At 30.1% G+C, this 19,805-nt stretch overlaps 3 protein-coding genes across 4 annotated transcripts; 1 reads left to right on the plus strand and 2 right to left on the minus strand.

Moving 5' to 3' along the window:
* The first annotated feature begins 2,533 nt into the window (after window positions 1-2,533).
* Window positions 2,534-6,302, plus strand: LOC108781752 (uncharacterized). Of its 2 annotated transcripts, XM_018549827.1 has the most exons (6): window positions 2,536-2,845; window positions 3,272-3,572; window positions 3,665-3,743; window positions 4,179-4,352; window positions 5,780-5,881; window positions 6,146-6,302. In XM_018549827.1, the coding sequence occupies exons 1-6, from the start codon at window positions 2,679-2,681 to the stop codon at window positions 6,277-6,279; spliced, it is 957 nt and encodes a 318-aa protein (XP_018405329.1). In that variant the 5' UTR covers window positions 2,536-2,678; the 3' UTR covers window positions 6,280-6,302. The 2 variants fall into 2 exon arrangements, with proteins under 2 accessions (XP_018405330.1, XP_018405329.1); XM_018549828.1 differs by lacking the exon at window positions 4,179-4,352 and having other exon boundaries at window positions 2,534-2,845.
* Window positions 6,303-10,650: 4,348 nt separating this feature from the next.
* Ric (Ras-related protein interacting with calmodulin) lies at window positions 10,651-12,988 on the minus strand. The gene is made up of 5 exons (XM_018549826.1): window positions 12,808-12,988; window positions 12,660-12,716; window positions 11,449-11,522; window positions 11,165-11,356; window positions 10,651-11,038 (listed from the first exon to the last, which is right to left on the minus strand). Exons 1-5 carry the CDS (start codon window positions 12,986-12,988, stop codon window positions 10,817-10,819), a joined length of 726 nt encoding a protein of 241 aa, XP_018405328.1. The 3' UTR covers window positions 10,651-10,816.
* A 2,657-nt stretch (window positions 12,989-15,645) lies between these two features.
* On the minus strand, window positions 15,646-18,162 carry Ero1L (endoplasmic reticulum oxidoreductin-1-like protein). The gene is made up of 8 exons (XM_018549825.1): window positions 18,037-18,162; window positions 17,540-17,743; window positions 17,308-17,465; window positions 17,024-17,209; window positions 16,887-16,933; window positions 16,259-16,607; window positions 15,891-16,184; window positions 15,646-15,812 (listed from the first exon to the last, which is right to left on the minus strand). Exons 1-8 carry the CDS (start codon window positions 18,160-18,162, stop codon window positions 15,761-15,763), a joined length of 1,416 nt encoding a protein of 471 aa, XP_018405327.1. The 3' UTR covers window positions 15,646-15,760.
* Between the last annotated feature and the right edge of the window lie 1,643 nt (window positions 18,163-19,805).

Consider the following 19,805-nt stretch of genomic DNA (forward strand, 5'->3'; position numbering starts at 1 on the left):
CGCGTCAGATGATCGATAAAAATTTATCTATACGCGTCGAATTTCCATTTTTCTAAGATTTGTCGAAATCAAAAAGTAGATCGAGCAAATTGTGTAAAATAGAGCCTGTAAGAAAAGAGATAACTGCATAACTGAATAATAACGATCCTATTACTGTATAGATAAGTGTCAGAAACAGTTTCGATCGCTGCAAACAGTGCATCGCGAGCGGGAATGCGTTTTATCAGACCGGTGTTACTGGTTGCGATCACGCTCGTCGAGATAATAAGCGAACAAACGGCGAGTCGCGCATCAGTCTCATCCTGTTGGCGGACAGGACTGCACACTGTGCATCACAATCGACGATCGAACTTCAATTGTCCTGAACTCTGTATCTGATTAGTTCATTAGAAGGAACCGCGTGCCGTAAATCCGGTGACAAGATCCTGTTGGTTTTTTTTTTTTTTTTCATCAAACCGGATATAATTCTGTTTGCTCTAATTCTAATCGGCTATGAGTTCTCTTCGATGAAACAGTGTTAAGTAAATATATATTATATATACATATAAAAAACAGAATAAATGCGATGTTTTTGTACATAAGTGTACATAATTTGTAGATGTTTACCTGTGCTCGTCTGCTAAAATCCCGATCTGCTTTAGCGTGAAACTACAATTAAAGGTATTGTTGTTAGAACGTATAAATTACATAATTTAATTTTGACGCTTGTTTAAGTTAATAGTTGATTAACTTTCTTGTCATTTTACTTTTAATTTCAATATTTGATGTATAAGCATAACAAGATTAATTCTTTATAAAAATATAATTTAATGCATGTAAGAGACTGGATTATGACTTTTATTACCTATACTTGTGAAAAATGTATAAAGTAAAAAGATGATTTATCTTACCGTTCGATCAACTTTTTTATAGATTAATATTTCTTTTACGTCAAATTAACTCAATCTGCTGTTATACATTGTATGTATATTAAAATTTCTTCAGTCATTTAAATTGCAAATGGTATAGATCAATATATGATATTTTGTTGGGAATCGTGAAAGGAAAGATAGCAGCAGGGTCATTTTTTCCAATGCATATCCAGCGGATTTTATACGGCGCGATGATTCAACGTTTACAGAGGGGATAATCGTCCTTAAATGACCAAACCGTAAATCTATCTCCATCAAGGATCTAGAAATCGATTGTATCGCATGCCATATGCAAAGTGTTATACGTTTTCTATTAACGGTTATAGAATGTAGACAAGCACGATTAATCAATTGGAAAATTCTCGTAAAATCATTTGCAAGTTTCTATTAACAAGATGATTCACTGATTCACAAAGAGTCGTATTAAGATTTTTATATTTTAAAATTGAGAAGTATGTTATTTCATTAAGAAACAAATTTATAATTATATATATTGTTACGCGATTAGCAATGCCAATAACTATACAAAAATTTGTTCCTTCTATTTATAGTTATAACATATAATATTATGTTAAATATGCGCTTATCTCACCAAGGTTACCGCTGACCTAGAATTTTCTCTATCTTTTTAGAGACAAGTAGCTGATAATTCGTGATTGCGTTGACACATAAAAATGCCGGGTAAAATATAATAGTTGCAAAAGAAAACTAAATTTTGTTTTTTTTTTACGATATTAAATAAATAAAGAATGCGGTGTAAATAATTATAAACAATAATGTATACTTCCGACAAACGGAGAATGATTTGAATAGACAGCGAGAGATATCGATCGATCGATTTATCGTGTAGATCTGAAATCTGAAACAGTTTTCATTCCAGTCACTATAGTAGAAACAATAAATCATCCAAAGTAAACTAACAATAGATACATTTCTTTGACGTCTCTAACGACATATACATTTTTTATTATTTTCAACTCAAAAAGCTAAAGATCTCATTGAATTATTTTGATAAAAATATATAACAAAACTTTAAATTAATTTCTGATAAATAAAGTCACGTATAAATTTCAAATTTAATAAAAAAATTAGCCAACATTTAATATTAAAATAATAATGACAGAAGTATAATATTATTTGATCGAAGAGGAAATAGACTCTTGAATCTGTAAAGTAATTATATATATTTTAATGCGTTCCTTCTGGAACACCCTATATACTCGTCCGCAGGAAGGATCGGAAAAGGATGGGATTTCATTTGTACGCGTTTTCGTCGTACGGCAAATTTTTCAAGCCTGTTGATTGAATATCATTGGTTATTGAATATCATTGAGATCCTCTCTGTTCTGCACACATATCTGTCGTGCGATTAAAACGCAGCACAAATGAAATAGCCACCAAACCGCGCTGTCGTGTCTGGATTCTGGCGTCGTATCGCTGCCGGCGCCGGCAGCGTATATCGGAGAACGCCTCCGCCGTAAAGTGCCTAAAAACACGCGATTTTCAAATGGCCATCGCGCGAAACCGTTCCTGAGAGAGAGGCGAAGCGTAGCGCGTCGTCGGCGACGTCAACGTGTAGGGCTTGCCTCGCCGCCCGACGAGCATCGCGCATCAAACCACATTCCACGGAGTGGGGTTACGCGCGGCTCACGTTTCGCAAAAAAAAAACGCGCGTGACACGTAGGTTGTTTCCAGAAAACAGATCGACGATAAGGTGGCATATGTTCCGTTGAACGAGAGCCGGCGTACGACACGAAAGCAAGAGTGATGGGAATCGACAGTATGAGAGTCAGCGGTGGCAGATGCCCGCCCCTCTTAGTCGGAGGACTTCTGCTGGTGTGCCTCATGCTCGTCTGCAGCTGGTGGACTCTGTCTTCCGAGAATCTGGAGCTCATCAGGCAGATCGACGACCTGAACGAACAGCTTAAGATAAGGTGAGTTTAAACTGGTGACTATCGCTGGTTGCATCAAGTAAAATCTTACTGCGTACTTGGAATTTAATTAACCATTGTCTCTGCAATGAATGACAGTCATTGGAGTACATAATTTAGTTGTGGTAATCAGCGGTAATTGTGTGGTTACCAAAGAGTTGTGTTACTAAAGGCCATTTAAATGTTTATAATGAAGGTAGCTGCTTGAAATGTGGATGTCAGATTGTTGCAGAAACTTTGCGAGTTTCTACTCTTTCTAGATTACGATTGTTATGTAATTTGTAAGGCGATAAATGTATGTGAATTGAAATGTATGTACAATGCACGTTTATAATATCACCATTGCCAGATTTTTTTCAGATTATTACAAAATATAAAAATGTTTAACACAATTTCAAATCTTATTCTAAAATTAAATCTTTCTTTCAGTGCTGAAGAAAGAGATCAGTGCGTAACATTGCGTGGTAACTTGGAACAAAGGTTTAAGCACACAGAAGATGAGTTGGCTTCCTTACATGTCCGCTTGGAGCAACAGTTGGATTTTAAAAAGAAAAATGAGGAACTCGAAGATTCAGTTACTATGTGCAAAAGTGAGCTAGACTCGCTAAACAAACTGGACGCCACGAAAACTGCAACGTTAGAAACACTAAGATTAGAAAAGGATACAATTAATACTCAATTAGATGTGAAGCGAGATGAGAATAAAAAACTTCAAGAAGAACTAGATAAAGTATGAACTTTTTATTTAATAATTAATAATAGATACTAATGTAAAGTTAAATATGGTTGAAAAGTGTAATAAAATTGATGGTGATGTTATAGCTGAAAGGAGAAATAGATCAACTCAAGCTTGGTTGCAATTCACCACCTGAGAAGAAAGAGATTTCAAATCTTGAACCACGTAAGTTATAATTATCTTTATCACGAATTTTGTTTGACATTTACTCCAAAATTTACGTTTTCTATTATGATAAATAACTGCATTTTTATAACTAAATGTTTACTGAAATTAATTTTTCTCTAAAGTAGTTAATTTAATATAAGAATTTTAAATAAGTTTAATATAATATATAAGAAATATCTACAGTATATTATTAGTATAATTGTACGAATGGAGATATTGCTAATTTAGATTACTAATTGCACACCCTGCTTCAACAACGGGAAAAAATATCTTCTATTTTTCTTTTTTTTTTAATCTCGTCAATATCCCCAATAAGTTCTAACTCCGATTGGGCTGCTCACGCAAGAATTAATGCGACTACAAGCTCGTTCCCTTTTGCACATTTTTTACTGACTCAGTATTATAAGATATTGTCGGGATTTGCTCATCTAGCAACGACAGTGGTCATTAACAAGCCTCAGTTGCATCCTGTACTGGAGTCTGCTGTAAGAGTATCCGTAGCTGGTCAGCGAGGTTTGATGTTCCACGGAACTCCGATCCTACCAAGCAACCCACCTGGTGCTGTGCGCCAAACTCCTCGTTTCTCAGTGACTATGTTGAAGAAAGGTAGTGATACCTTTCTCCGTCCTCGAGGCGAGAGAATGCTGCCACAAACATGAAATTAAAAGTTTGCAGTAGATTTGTACATTCACATTTTCATATATCTGTGACTCTTTCTCTAAAGCTCTTTTAGAAACAAATCCACTATATTCTGTTCAATGAGAAATTTACTGTCCTTCGTGCATAGGAGGCAACATAGTGGCCAAAGTGGAGATATATATCTTATTTTATATACGTAAATAAGACACGCTTAGAAAGTTAAATGGGCGAAATAATCTCGATATCCCTATTTTGCCTGCTACATCGCCTCCTATTAGCAAAAGATAATGAATTTTTCATTGAATACAGTACATATTGCTTTTAATTATGGATCATTCTTAGACTTTCGGGTTCATTCATAATGATATATATAAATTATTATTTCTTTATCAAACGCTGAAATTTTCATATAAAAGACTGTTTTTAACATTATAATACAAAATTGTGTCTTATGAAATACAGATGTAATAGTTAACTTTCTTAGGTTTTATGTTAGACTTACAAAGTCTAATTTTGTATATATTAGAATAGAGTACAAAATATTTATATACTTATAAAAATTTATACAGTTTATAGACTGAGAATCGCACATTCGCACAAGTACAATTTCTAAGTTAATAGATGCAATAATTTATTTTTTATAAGAATTGTATTATTTAAATTGTTTTAACAATAAATATATTGTTTTCTCCTAAGCTAATTTAAAAAAAATTAAATTATGTACTTTGTAAAAATAAATCTGTATATATAGAATTGTGAATGGAATAAAATTATTTATAATTTATAACTAAGTTACGACAATTATTAAGTTTGTGAATATTTTTAGAATATTTTGCGATTTATTTACAGCTTGTTATAATATTGTATTTATTAATAGGATTTTATGATTAAATAATATATAAACCATTAAAAAAATGTACATCATAAATTTTGATTTGTATTTATAGAAATATGTTAAATAATAAAACAAAATGTGATAAATTATAAAACATTTTTAACTCTCTAAAAATATCAAGCGTAAAACAAGTTTCTCAGTAGTATGAAAAAAACATATTACATGTGTAATACTTTCAACAAAAGATATTCCTGCTTCTAGGCCTTAGGCTATTTATATCAAAGGTAGTGGATTGGTTGCGGATAATTATTATTAATATTATTATAAAGCTGTGGTATATAAAAAACTAACATATTTTATATTAACTACATGGAGTGCACCAGTGCTGATTCAGGAAGTTGCATATAATTATTAGTCACTAACACGCGTATCTAATAATAATTCTTATTACATACAATTGTCATATTCTGTATAACAAAACAAACATTAATTAAAATTTTTCAGAAACACGTATGAATGTTTTATTTTAATATAGTAATTTAGCTTACATGGCTTTCAGTTGAAACGGAATCGAAACGAATCAATGACACGACGAATAATTCCGCAGAGCAGGATAATCCAGTTGCCAACATTTTGGACGATCCTGAAAATCGTGCACGTGGTAATTAAAACTTTGAACATAGCGATGACTACATACATTTAAATTTTACCTTTCTGAAATATTGTAAATTATAAAAGTAATAATGTTCGCATTTAACTTGTTCTTAGTTTACTTTTAATAAAATCTCAATTAGACTTCATTCTTTTTATTTTATTATTATTATTACACATACTAAATTAAATTTGACATAGAAATCTGGATTTTTAAATTTGTGAAAGGGACAATAAACCTACAATAATTTTTATTTTTTTATTATTTATGTAGATAACAATGGAGATGACGTACAAAACACAGAGGATACGCTATTTCCAGACAATTATGAAGAAGATGATAAAATGCAAGATGTCACAAAGAAATCTAGTAGCAAAATTATGTCAGTATTACGAAATATAACTTAGACATAAATAATGCAATCTTGCAAAGCGCGAGATACTTAGTTTTAAATATATATATAAATTAAGTGGTATTCTGATTCACATCGTGGATTATAATCTTTTAACTATGCATTGTGTAAAATATTGTGCTCAATTGTATCATACGTACATTTAATGCACATTTAATTGTTTATGATACAAATATTTTTTATACGTTATTATCTTAAAAGTATAATTTTGTTCTATAATACTGAAGATGAAATTATAATGATAATAAGTAATGTATGGATGTGCCAAAGGTGGTCATGTTTTTATATACATACGTTTGAGGCCATATGTGAAATCTCTATGTAGGGAGCGAATTACTGTGATCATTGAAAGATCTGGAAATGAATGCCAATAATTATTACGCTAATTTTTAGATATAAAAAGTGTATGCAATAATTTTTTGATACGGCATGTTTTATGTGTATGACTTAAAAGAAATAGTAAACTGTGTGCATAATATTGTAAATGTTTTACATAAAAATATAAAAATGAGAAAAGTCTTTATTTACATAAATATCTTGATTTAAACTTTTCTTTACCAATTTTACTGCAGTCTTATTGGATGGATAATGAATGAAATTTCGATATAAAGAGTATTGTTACGGTTTTTATTAAAGATGAAGACAGCTCGAGTTTGTGACAAATTTTTTATAATGAAAATTAGGCATGGTATTGATTAATTATTTTAAAGTTGCATTTTTTACATATCTTATATCTTATTATTAAAAAAATTATTTTATATCCATGATGCAAAATATATGTCAGTTTTATCAATATATCCATGTTAGCATATATCCAAAATATATTCAGCTTACATAAAATTTCACAATTTTATTGCAAAATTCCTACGGTTTATACTTATACAATGTTTATGTATATCATTAAATAGTATAGCATCGAGTTTATCATCTATTGCATAAAAAATTACATGTGTTAGTCTGCAGTTTCTCTTTCTGAATATTTTACATATTAAAGTTTATGTAAAAATGAAATAAAAATATAACATCAAAGTGATCGTTGATTATCATATTGTCCTCGTAAATTATAAATTATTGTTCTCTACACATACCTGTCACTACTTTGTTTTCCATTATGTTCTCTTATCATGTACGAGATCCATAATTTATATGGTATTATGTTTGAGGCATAATCTCTAACTAATTGATAAATATGATATATAACATGATAATGTTACCTATATCTTTAATGACATGTAACAACTTTTCTTACTATTTTTTTCTTTTTTATGTATAGTGATAATAATAACACAAGACGACATAATGATACATACGATGGCCATAGTTACTTTATCTCATTAACAATTACTTCTGTTTTTCATATCATTAATTCTAAGACAATAATTCTAATACTCTTTTACTGATATGAACGCACGAATATTCTATGTTTCAATGTCGCAAATTATGTAAGTTTCTCTAAACATGTAGTTACACACAAATGCATACATGCGTGTATGTGTGTGTGTGTGTGTGTGCGTGTATTGGTACGTTTATTTCAATCGATACAATCATTCTTTATACCAATTATATATTGCAAACTTATCATCATAAATGCTGTCAATAAAATACTTGTATTTGCTGCCACAAATAGAGTCACGTTCGCTGCTATGATTTTAAAATAAATTATTAATACATTCTAATAACATAATATGTATAATATATTATGTATATATATATATATGTGCTTGCAATAATTTACAAAAGCTGTCATTGAACATAGAAAATTTTAAATTATACAAACATAATATTAAACAAGTATACAAATCTAATATTTTTCATTTAACAGTATGTAATGTCATATATAATAGTACACATATATACATTCACGGTACATACTGTAATATCAATCGTAATACATAACAACAAATTCGAGAGAATTACAATGAAAAATTGTGCGTTAATCAATGGTTATATGTAATTAAAATATGTATATATATTACAACAAAATACAAAATGACGAAATGACTAGTAAAAATTAAGTAACGACTAGAAAATAACTATATGGATTAATGTCTAAATGATTGCGCTACATTTGTATGTGTATATATTAATGACTTTCTTTCCAAAACTACTACAAATCTCTCACACCAGTTGATGACTAAATTAAACTAAAGAATAATTAATGACTGATTAGATTGATTTTTAAAAATTACATAAATATATTATATATTTTTGATGAGATGTATATGATGAGAATATTTATTGTAAATATTAAACTGCACTCGAATGCTCTTTGAACTGGAATATAATTTATACCACATATATGTATATATAAACTCTGATTATTTTAACACCTATCTACATGATATTTTTTTCTGAGCTTTCGTGTCTGTATAGAAATAATATATTTACTTTTATTGCCAGTTCAATTATTTATGTCTGTAATAGACATATTCATATGTTTTAATGAAGAAATATTTTTTTTAAATAATTTAGAGTTCATATCATTTATGTTGAGATATAATAATTAATAATACTAAATATATAACAATTCTAAACTTTACAATTTACTGCAACTTTTATAAGCTCTCATTCATAATTTGTAGCAGCAGACTCTTCATATTTTACATTGAATTCAATTAAAAAAAATAAAATTCAATTTTTACACACGTTTTAAAATTGCAGCTATTCATCTTGTAAAGTTTTTATATAAAGCTTTTATATCTTGCGTTTTTATTTTTCTCCGCTAAGAATCACTTTTGCTTTACATTAACATTTCATATACTTTTCTTTGGTCGCGTGTGTTACTTAATAAAATAAAATTTAACGTGTCGTAACATGTCTATAACTATTAAAAAAGTGATTCGTCAGATATTTACTTATTCAAAATTAGTTGCCTTAGGTTTTGTTTATCGCCACTGATATTTGTAAAACCTAACTTAAATAAACATTAACAGCCTTCGCGAGATAAATAGGGAGAAATCGTCATTATAGAAAACTGGAAGTCACAAATATGTGCTGTTTTCTCTACATAAAGTATGAATTTATTATGTATTATGCTCTATACATATTTCGTTAATTGAGCAGCACGAATGATTGATTCGAGATCTCAAGTCTAATAGCGTTTTTCATTGGTAGAACTGATACGCACTCAGTGCACATTAAAACCGTCATACATTACTCTAATCTAAATGTAAAAGTGAGGTATCTAAATTGATAAAATGCCCAATATATATATTTTATCAAATAGCACAATAAGATGTATTGAGGATTTCGCAGTTTAATTCGTTTCTATATTTTCATTAAATCTTGATAAAAACATAGAAATTTTAAAAACCTACAGAAATCTAGATTACATCTTTATATCGATCTGTATACAACGGCTTTAAAATGCATTGAGTACACACTAGTTTTGTTAATGAAAAACGTTATAAGATGAATACAAAATGTGCGTTCCAGCTTATTTAACAATTTTACCTTGCTTTGCACTCAAAATATTAGATGTATACAGAAGTTTTAGCTTTTTTAATTTTTGTTTTGTTTACATGTAATATATATAAGTACTTTTCTTCTGCTTTTTTTCCAAATCATTTAAATAATATTAAATTTTAAATATCATAGGACCGTATGTGAGAAATACAACCAAAAGAGAAATAAAGCTTTTAATGGCCATAGTTGGATCTTAGGTACTTGTGTAATTCTGTGTGAATTTATATACTACATATGTAGTCTTTTAAATTGCTAAATATTTTTTTTGGTTTTAAAACGCAAACTCCACCAAATTATCGCAATAACAGCACGAGTTAAATTAACTAGCAATTTAATAATTTTTTATGCTCTTTTACGCATCTTAGATTGATCTTAATAATGCTGAATGATATATTAAAATTATCATTTCAAATCATTTAAACAATTGATAATAGTGTTTGGCATCAATAATTTCATCCAATTTAAGAAGTCCTTAATAGAGCACATCTTTTATATCTCATCAGATATACAAAGACCTTAATTATATAAATATCAAAATTATTATTTTTAAAATAACGAAACCAATATTGTAAGACACAGTATTCTCGTCAAGAACAAAACAGATTGATGCACATGCTTTAGCATTTTTTTTTTTGCTACAATTCATGCCGAATCAAATTTAAAGCTTTTCGTCACTTTTCCTATTTACTGTAATTCCTATTTCCTATTTATTTTGCAAAATTATGTGTATCATTAAATTATAAACTATAGCGTTGCAAATAATTTGACATTAATATTACATATAGATGAAAAGGTGATAAATTATATAAATTTAAAATAATTATACCAGAAGGTTGAAAAAAAAGACTAAAACTTCTGCGTACACTTAATACGTACTAGGGTCAATGATAAGGCAGTGAAATGTTAATGATTTGTCAGTCTCTAAATAAGGGTAACTATGTATCGCGTAAATTAAAGTTATGGGTAATATCTATTTCGTTGTGGCGCTGATATTACTCCCATCATTGCTACCGTTTGTCAGTTCTCGACAACAATCTCTCTAATGAAGAACTCATAAAAAATCAGTTTTACGCAGTACGGTGAGAAGCATGTCTCTTCCGTCGGAAGATAAAGGCGAAGATCGAACGAATTCTCCACCATCTACTGCGTCTACGAGACCTCTCCTTAGTGCGAATTTGCCTGATCAGCGAGAAAAATGCGTCGTCTATGAATTGTCTGAGAGCGGCAGATGTCTCGTAAAATGGACAACCAAGCTCGTCCGCCAATGCCTTGCCTTCCTCCGTGGTCACCTAAAATAGGTGACAAGTTCAATGTATGTGAGAAATCAATATTTCATTGTTCTTGCTGTGTATGTATATCGCGATGTATTCACGATTTCTGATATGTCATGGTCAACTCGACAGCATCTGCTGCACCTTTCGATGATGTTGTAGATCAAACTTATTGCCAACCACCACCAGAGGAATATTCTCGTTGGCGCGAACACGTGATATTAATTTTCTGTACTCCATTGTCTCTTGGAAACTATGTCTATCTGTTACCGAGTAACATATCATGAAACCTTCTCCGCATCTCATATATTGCTCTCGCATTGCTGTGAATTCCACCTGTACAATAGTATATAGAGTCAGGACATTTCTGTTATGCGTGTCAATGTATCGTATAATATTGTAACTATTGTAATTTATAAGTCTTAAACCTGTCCAGCTGTGTCTAAAATATCTAGGAGAGCTGCCTCACCGTCGATGACTACTTGTGTCTGATATGAATCCTCTGTAAAAAAACAAGAGAAAGAGTTATTCTGTTTGATCTCGACAACTTGAATTAGATATTAAATCTCTCAGACTATACATTCATATCCAGTTGTTTCCTATTTTTTTGTGTAGATAATACAATTTAGTATAATATGATAAATTCAAATTCTTACATTTTTAAATAAAATAATTCCAAATACATTTTAAGCTTCAGAACTTTTTATCAATAAAGAAAATAATAAAATAAAAGTGATTATAAGGCTTTATATGTATAAAACAGTATAATATAATGAGGGCAAAGAGCAAAGTAATTTAATGAACAATACTTTAATTCAAATATTCATGATATAAACATTACAAAAACAAACGTTTCGACTCCGATCGAGTCATTTTCAATGTTATATAAAATATAAAGTACAAAATTATTATAAGCTAAATTTATATAATTTTGATTAAATTAATTCGTCTTCTTAGTTTTGTGTAAGTTTCTAGTCAAAAATATCAATATCGTAAGCATAATTAATCTTGTCAGTTATATAAGAAAAAGATGCACAGCATCCAATAATAAAAAATTCAAAATAATCATGTTGTAAATACATGTTTATATTAAAAATTGATTAAACTAATTTGCAACGAAACAGACTACTCTTAGTTATGTCAGATAAGGTAATGTCTATTAATTATTTTATATAATACTTACACAGAACTAAGAAGACGAATTAATTGAATCAAAATTGTATAAATTTAACTTATAATAATATTGTATTTTATATTTTATGTATTGAAAATGACCCGATCACAGTTGAAACGTTTGCTTTTGTAATGTTTATATAATGAATATTTGAATTAAAGCTGTTTGTTAAATTACTTGGCTCTTTGCCCTCATTATATTTATAACATAATAAGAGAAAAACTGAAAAAGAATTATTTTGTTGTAAAAAAAGTTAAATCTATTCTAAACATACAGATCTTTAATGTGAATAAAAGACATCTATATTTCTTTATCCTACTTGTTTTTAAAAAATTGACTTATTATCTACACAAATTGTATTTTACTCATACGAGTTTACTTTTCAATTGTGTTTTCTGCTATTTTATAAGATTCACTCGAGAGTCAAGCTCCAATTTTCTTTGCAATGCAAAGAACGCGACTTACCTATTGTAGGGTCATGATAGTCTAGAAACCTGTGACTGACAAACTGCAAAGTGACAGCTGAAAAGCAAGGCATGTAATTATAGTACAGAATGCACAGTGAAACGTTTGATGAAGCATTATTCTAATAAATCAATCAGACGACGGGTACCTGATTTGCCAACACCGCCGTCGCCTAGCACCACGATTTTGTACACCCTGAGTCCGCTCCTGATGGTAGGCTGCGTTATCACCCGTACGTCGTCCTTGCCGTTGCAGGCGACGGTCTTGTCATGCGGGATGCCAGCCGCCGTCGTCGCCGTAGTCATCGTGGCGGCTGGTCGGCCGTGCATACCGGCGCGACCGCGACGTGCGTAGGTATAATTATTATACGTACGTACGTGGCCTGACACCCGCGACGAGCGCCGACACACTTACCCTACGACGAGGCGGCGACTGGCACACTTGATCCCATCGTATCGGAGCGCGACCAATTCAACGGACACACCCGTGTTGTCGCCGGCGACTGCTGAGCGATGGACGACGTCGTGGACGACGCTGTGACTCATGTTTAACGCGTGGGAGAAACACGTTGAGATTCAATTCCTCGTGGTACCGCATAACATGACTTGACGTTGCTCTTAACGTCAAGTGCTCTCTGCCACCTGGAACGCGCACTGATCAACACTGATCAAATTCGCGGAGAATGACAGCGCGCGTGCGTTTCGTTCTGAAGCCTGTAAATGCTTGTCATTCGTATGATTTAATAGCTAAACCGGTACTTTGTCCTAATCGTGTGTGCATGTATGGGGCGTGTATGTGAATTAGAAATCCATGGTAAAAGGAAGATTTTTAATGACTTTGTATCTATTTAATGCAAATTAATTTGTTCATAAGAAGCTCGCTTACCATCTGCTCATCTGATGTAGAAGTTAATAAACGCATATAATATATATTATTTTAAAATCTTTATATAGAATGCACACTATGTTCTCTTCATCGCATATTTGCAAATTATCTAAATCAATCTGGATTTAATTACAAATTATTAAGAATTCATATTTTTACTCTGAACGTTTACCAAAACTATTTACATAAAATATTTACATAAAATATCACTGCGATAAAAAACGAACAAAAAAAATAGTAATATTAAATTATATTCTTTTTTCAAATATAAGAATTTTATATTCATCATTGAGATAATAAAATCTATGTTATAAGTAGAGTCGGTCAAGGACAAAAAAGTACAAAGAATCGAGAGAATACATTATAATCTTATATATATATATATATCTTATAATCGTTATATTTTAAACATTGAGAATGACTCAATCGGAGTCAAAATGTTTGTTTGTTTGATTTTATATTTTATTAATATAAATTAAACAATTATTTTCATATTTATTTTTATTAAATTAAAACGAATTTATTAGGCTCGTAGCCCTTCTTCTGTATCATTATTTATAATATATATGTCTTGAGTAACTTTTAAATTATTTATATATTATATTATATTCTGATTTTTCTTAGATATATTAAAAAGAACATTAATTAATCTTTTATTTAATTGAAATGAGCGAGAATTCACATAAACAGCTATTGTCAAATATTAATTAATTAAAACGAAATAATATAAGTTTAATATTTATATATTATAAATGTTAAATTTATAATTTAAAATTAAAATTAATTAGAGTGCACTTTTTCAATATCCTAAAAAAATCAGAAATATTAATATACAATAAATTCAATTTGGCTCTACTTTTGTACTTTTTTAAACAAATTTTATTATTATTTTTAACAAATCATATTTTTACAAGAAGAATGCAGTCATTGAAATTTAAATTCGTAGCTTCAGATTTATTCTAATTTCTGGAGAGAATGTGAATTAAAAAATTGTGAAATTATATTAAAGTACCTTTGTTAATGTTGTATTCAAATTTATTTTTTTTTCTTCAGTTTATAACTACCATGTTATATCATTCTCACAAAATATTGATATATACCACACCAAACTTCTCTCTAATAATATGAATAAAAATGTTACATATATGCAAAAATTCGCAAGTACAATCCAGATTATTGCACACAAGCCATACATATATTATTATATATGTATGTATATATATAAAATATACATTTTTTATATATACATATATATATGCATATCGAAAATGATATTATTTATATATTTGTACACAATAATTTTATAAGATATTCTGTATCTTTGCAAACAATGAATCGCTCTTATCAGTTAAGATTTTATATTCCAGCGATTATATAAAAATATGTATTGTATAAACAAAATCCTAACTTTAAAGCATAATATACATAAATTTAAGCTATAAATAGTTGCCTTAGATAAAATATTTATCACAGACGGAGTTGGAAAGCTATAATACAAATCGGAAGAAAATATCAATTCGGACGCCAGTCTTATAAGATAAATACATCTAACTACAATAATCAATTGTTTACCAATAACTTTTTCTTTTTAAGCTTAATTAATAATTCTCAGCTCAGTTTATGTTATATAGTCTTAATTATAGTACAATATGTAGGAAGAAAACTTATTAAAATTATTTGCATGAGTAAACACTGGGTGCAATCAACCCTTACATATTATATTCTATATTATGCATATTTATGAGTATGTGCATGTATATACAGCATTCCTTTATAATAGTATCGGAAGAGATAATTATAATTAACTGGAGTCAAAATTTAATTGCAATTGACAATTAAACTGATAATTATGAAGCTTCAAAATTTTATATTCAAGTGATTGAATTATTCCAATATGGATCAACATATTTTTCATCTTTGTTGTTTAGAAAAAATCCTTGTATAAAATTTTATATAAAATATAGAATAAGATCTATTTAATTATATAATGTATAATATATAAATATATATAATTAGATTGATTTAATTTAAATATGCAACGTTAAAAACTTATATTAATACAAACGCATACTCAATTAAATCGGATGCATAAAAATCGGCGATCTACAAATAAGGAAAGTACTTAAAAGGTTACTTAGAAAATCTAAGCAATGTGATGCATTTATGTGATGTTTCGTAGTGGTACGAAGAATCTCTAATTACAAATAGATAATACGTTATCTCATCATCCTGCGAAATCTGTCTAATTCAAATATACTTTCTGATAACCTGCAAAAATTCGATCATGTTATTAATAAATTAGAAACTTTCTTTTCTCTATACAAAAACTAAAAATAGAATATCTACCTTCCGAAAGCATTCACCAAAGCAACAATTTCACTCCTTTCCAAAAAGAATGACTTTCGATTAAGATTATTAAGCGTTGATTCCCATTTATCAAATTTTCCAGAGAATAATATCTTTAACGCAGTGCCCAGTCCATGGATTTGCAATTTGCCCCATAGCTTACATTTGTCACATCCTACGCAATCCATAATACGTGAGATATTTATAAAATGTTGTCTAAATTCTTCTTTCAACACTTGTGCCTCTGCTCCACCGGTAAACATAACTGATTCGTTAAAATGTACCGGGAATGATCTAAAATACAAATTGCATATAAATAATTCACAATTACTTCATATATGTATTATAAAAGATTATAGAATATTTACCTAACAACGTTCAGTATGTCGTTCATAGCCAATCTTGTATCCTCATCCTCCACTTCATTACCTGTATAGTATTCTTCTCTTACTAAATAAGGTGCAGCTTTGGCTAGAGCTCTCAACTGAAGTAAATACGTAAAATATAGATTCTTTAGCCAATTTGGACCTTCGCCACCTGTTGTTTCAGGAGAAAATCTTCTTTGTAACTCATTCAAATTAGGACCCCATTGATTTTCAGGTGATACTTGTAAACTATCTTGCAGAACCAACAAATATTTTGAACACAAATGTATGTTGATACTGGCGTGTAAACCGGATATAACTCGATAAAAAACTCGTTTTTCCAAACACATTCCTGAAATAATATATTTATGTTAAGAATAACAATTTATATAACAATGTTTGATTTAATGTAATTAAATATAATTTTAATTATGTTAACATAATTATTAAAATTTTTAATATTTTTTTCAAAATAAATTAAAATTATATTTTATATAAATGATTTCAAAAATATATTTAAGCTGAAATAAGCACAAGTAAAAATCTAAGCACTATATAGAAAAATATGATTTATTTACTTGTACTATAGGTTTATATGAAGAATGAAGTTGAGATGTGATGCAACACTTACCATTTATCTTAGAAGATTGTATAAAAATGTGAGGTGAATTTTCAGGCCTATGAAACAAATATAATATACATATTCGAATAAAATTAATATAATAAAATAAATATAAATAACATAATTGGTGTAACACAGTTATATACCTAAAACAATTTTCTAAATAAATACATCGCCAAATTCTATGTGCACTGGCTCCTTTGTATCCTGTATATCTTTCAGGATTAAGTAAAAGATCCACATATTCTCCAGGACTAGATTCTTTTACACAGAAATTATCTTGAGCATCATCATGCTGTTGCCATCGTTCAAATTCTTTGTAATTCTCTGAACTATAATCAGATTTATACTTTATCTTTGACTTTTACTCTTATTATAGTATATTAATATTTATATACCAAAATATATATATTTATATCCTACTAATTACCTAATTGTTGTGTTCAAATAACCAAGTTCTATATTATAATCTTTTGCACTGTGCCTGCAGTCATTAATCTGTGCATCGGCTCTGTATTTATCTACTGGATTTTCATAAAGATGAATATCTCTTGGAATATCTCCCTTTAAACCTTCAGGAATATCATCCTGCAAAAAATTACAGAAAATATAAAAATATTGTGATATTTATTTAAAATAGATTTAACATAAAGAATGCTTACATCTTGACAGGGTAGCACGTGACAGTAACGTATAGCACATTTGCTATCGTCGGCCCAGAATGGACAATCCTGTTTTAAGTTTACTTTATAAAATCTAAAATAATCTCTGACTAGAAGACTTTGAATTCTTGGATATATTCTCATATTATTGAAATAGTCCACAGTATCAACATTGCAAGTACAGTCATCTACAGATCCTTTCAACTGTAATTTTAATTAATTTTCTATATGATAAATATAGTATTCATACTTAATTAATAAATGTTACATCATATTTTCTATATAATATAATATTTATATAAACATGTTATATTATAAATATGTAACTGTTTTTAATTACATTAAGATATTTCTATAAAAACATGCTCTTTTTATTTTATTAGAAAGATAAATATGTGATATAGAAGTAACAATACAATTTCTAAAACTAGAAATAAATGCAAAAAACAAAATAAATTTGAAACTTAGGAAATAACATCAAGAATAATATTCAATACCTTGCAGAAGCATTGATCGTCTTTCCTAGAATTAGTCCCAAAATAATTTCCGTCTACTTGCAGATGGAAAAGCAAAATCGCCAGGAACAGTCGATAGAACATTCTTTCGTCAATTCCAAGATTCATTTCAGGAAAAGTCACTGATGCGCCTGGCTTGTCGCAACATTAATCAGACCGTGATAAAAGTGACAGCTCAAATCGGTTCAAACTCCGTGTTGCTCTCAAGACACATTAGCGCGCCTACGTGCTGCGTGAAACGTAAACATCTGATGATTCGATCTGATATAAAACAATATTGCACGTATTACAAGATTACGTGTGTTTGAGAATCTCGAGTATTTCAATCGAAGGAGAACGATAATTATAATAAAACGGAGTAATACGCACGTATGAAGGACACGGTCTTATTCCAGTGGACGTGACAATATTTCGAGCTGTCTGCCGTTTCTCCTGGGTCTCTCCTTTCTCCTACGTCCGTGGCGGGTTATGTGACATTTGTATGTATGCGTACGCAAGCGTACATGTTATATACGAGAAACGTGGAGCACGAATGCACTACGTGGGATAGGTTGATTCGTGGTTGATATCACCATGGTTGATATCATGCGGGATGTAACACGTCTACAAAAAAAGTCTACGACTATCTCCACTTTCTCACTCCGACACTCCGACTAGACTGAAATGAAGATTCGATACACACAAGTTTGCTACTTGCAGCTGTACGTTGCTTCTTCTCTTCTGCACTTAAAATAAGATAGGTCGCTTATGTATCTCGAAATGAGGTAAAAATTACAAAAACAAGCACATTTACTGGAATATTCATAATTTCATTGCTCACACTTGGTGAATTCGCTCACTGTTGTAATTTTCATCTTATTTCAAGACACACAATTAACCCCCTGGAGGATGACAAGGGAGAGAGAGAGAAAGAGAGGAAAGACAATAGTGCAGAGAGTTCAGCAAATCTCGTCGAAAAACTTTATTCCCGACATTGATTCGCTATCCAATCAAAGGATTCATTTTCTAGGGAGTAGGAAGTCGTTAATCAAAGTTCCTAACGATGGCAATGTGTTATTGGCTGCCGAGAGTTAAGTTACTAGGAGCTCCAAATATATAAATTGTGCTTATTATTTAACGCTGCATTTAACAAACTGTTATTTATACTTCTAATTAATCTCAAGCATCTAATCTTTCACACGTATTAAAGTCTGCCAAAATAATTCAGAGCTCCTGATTGCTCTGAATCGAGATGCTGTTGTCGCCGCGCATGTGTGAGGGAAGCGTCTCGTCCAGCAGCAACGGGTCGTACCATTTGTCACCGTAATGTAAACACGTGTTGTTATTCGGAGTAGATGCACTAAACGAATTCTCCAATAGTGGAAAATTAACAGGATAATCACGAATACGACACATTCGGCTTGTATTGATTATTGATATGATAATAAAAAGAAGCATCTACAGATTCAAATAATTTTGTTTATGCGTATGTTGAAATTCACTACATTCGTATGGTCGTTTCTGCATTCGCTCGGACATTGAAATTTACTCCGACGATTTTTAAATTACACTCTGAACGTGAACCGTAGTAGAAATAAAGGAGTCGACAAAAAATTGTTCGACTAAAAACCGCATTTGCTACCTCCCTGCGGAGGTATTTGAATAAAACGAGACGATGAGCATAATTATGTGAAGCGAGACAATTGCCTTTGTTATAGAAGGGTATTTTAATATTAGCACGAATTCTTCAACAAACTGTAAACGAATGATAA

The sequence above is a fragment of the Cyphomyrmex costatus genome, unplaced genomic scaffold, assembly GCF_001594065.2.
Source record: "Cyphomyrmex costatus isolate MS0001 unplaced genomic scaffold, Ccosl1.0 scaffold90, whole genome shotgun sequence".
NCBI lineage: Eukaryota > Metazoa > Arthropoda > Insecta > Hymenoptera > Formicidae > Cyphomyrmex > Cyphomyrmex costatus.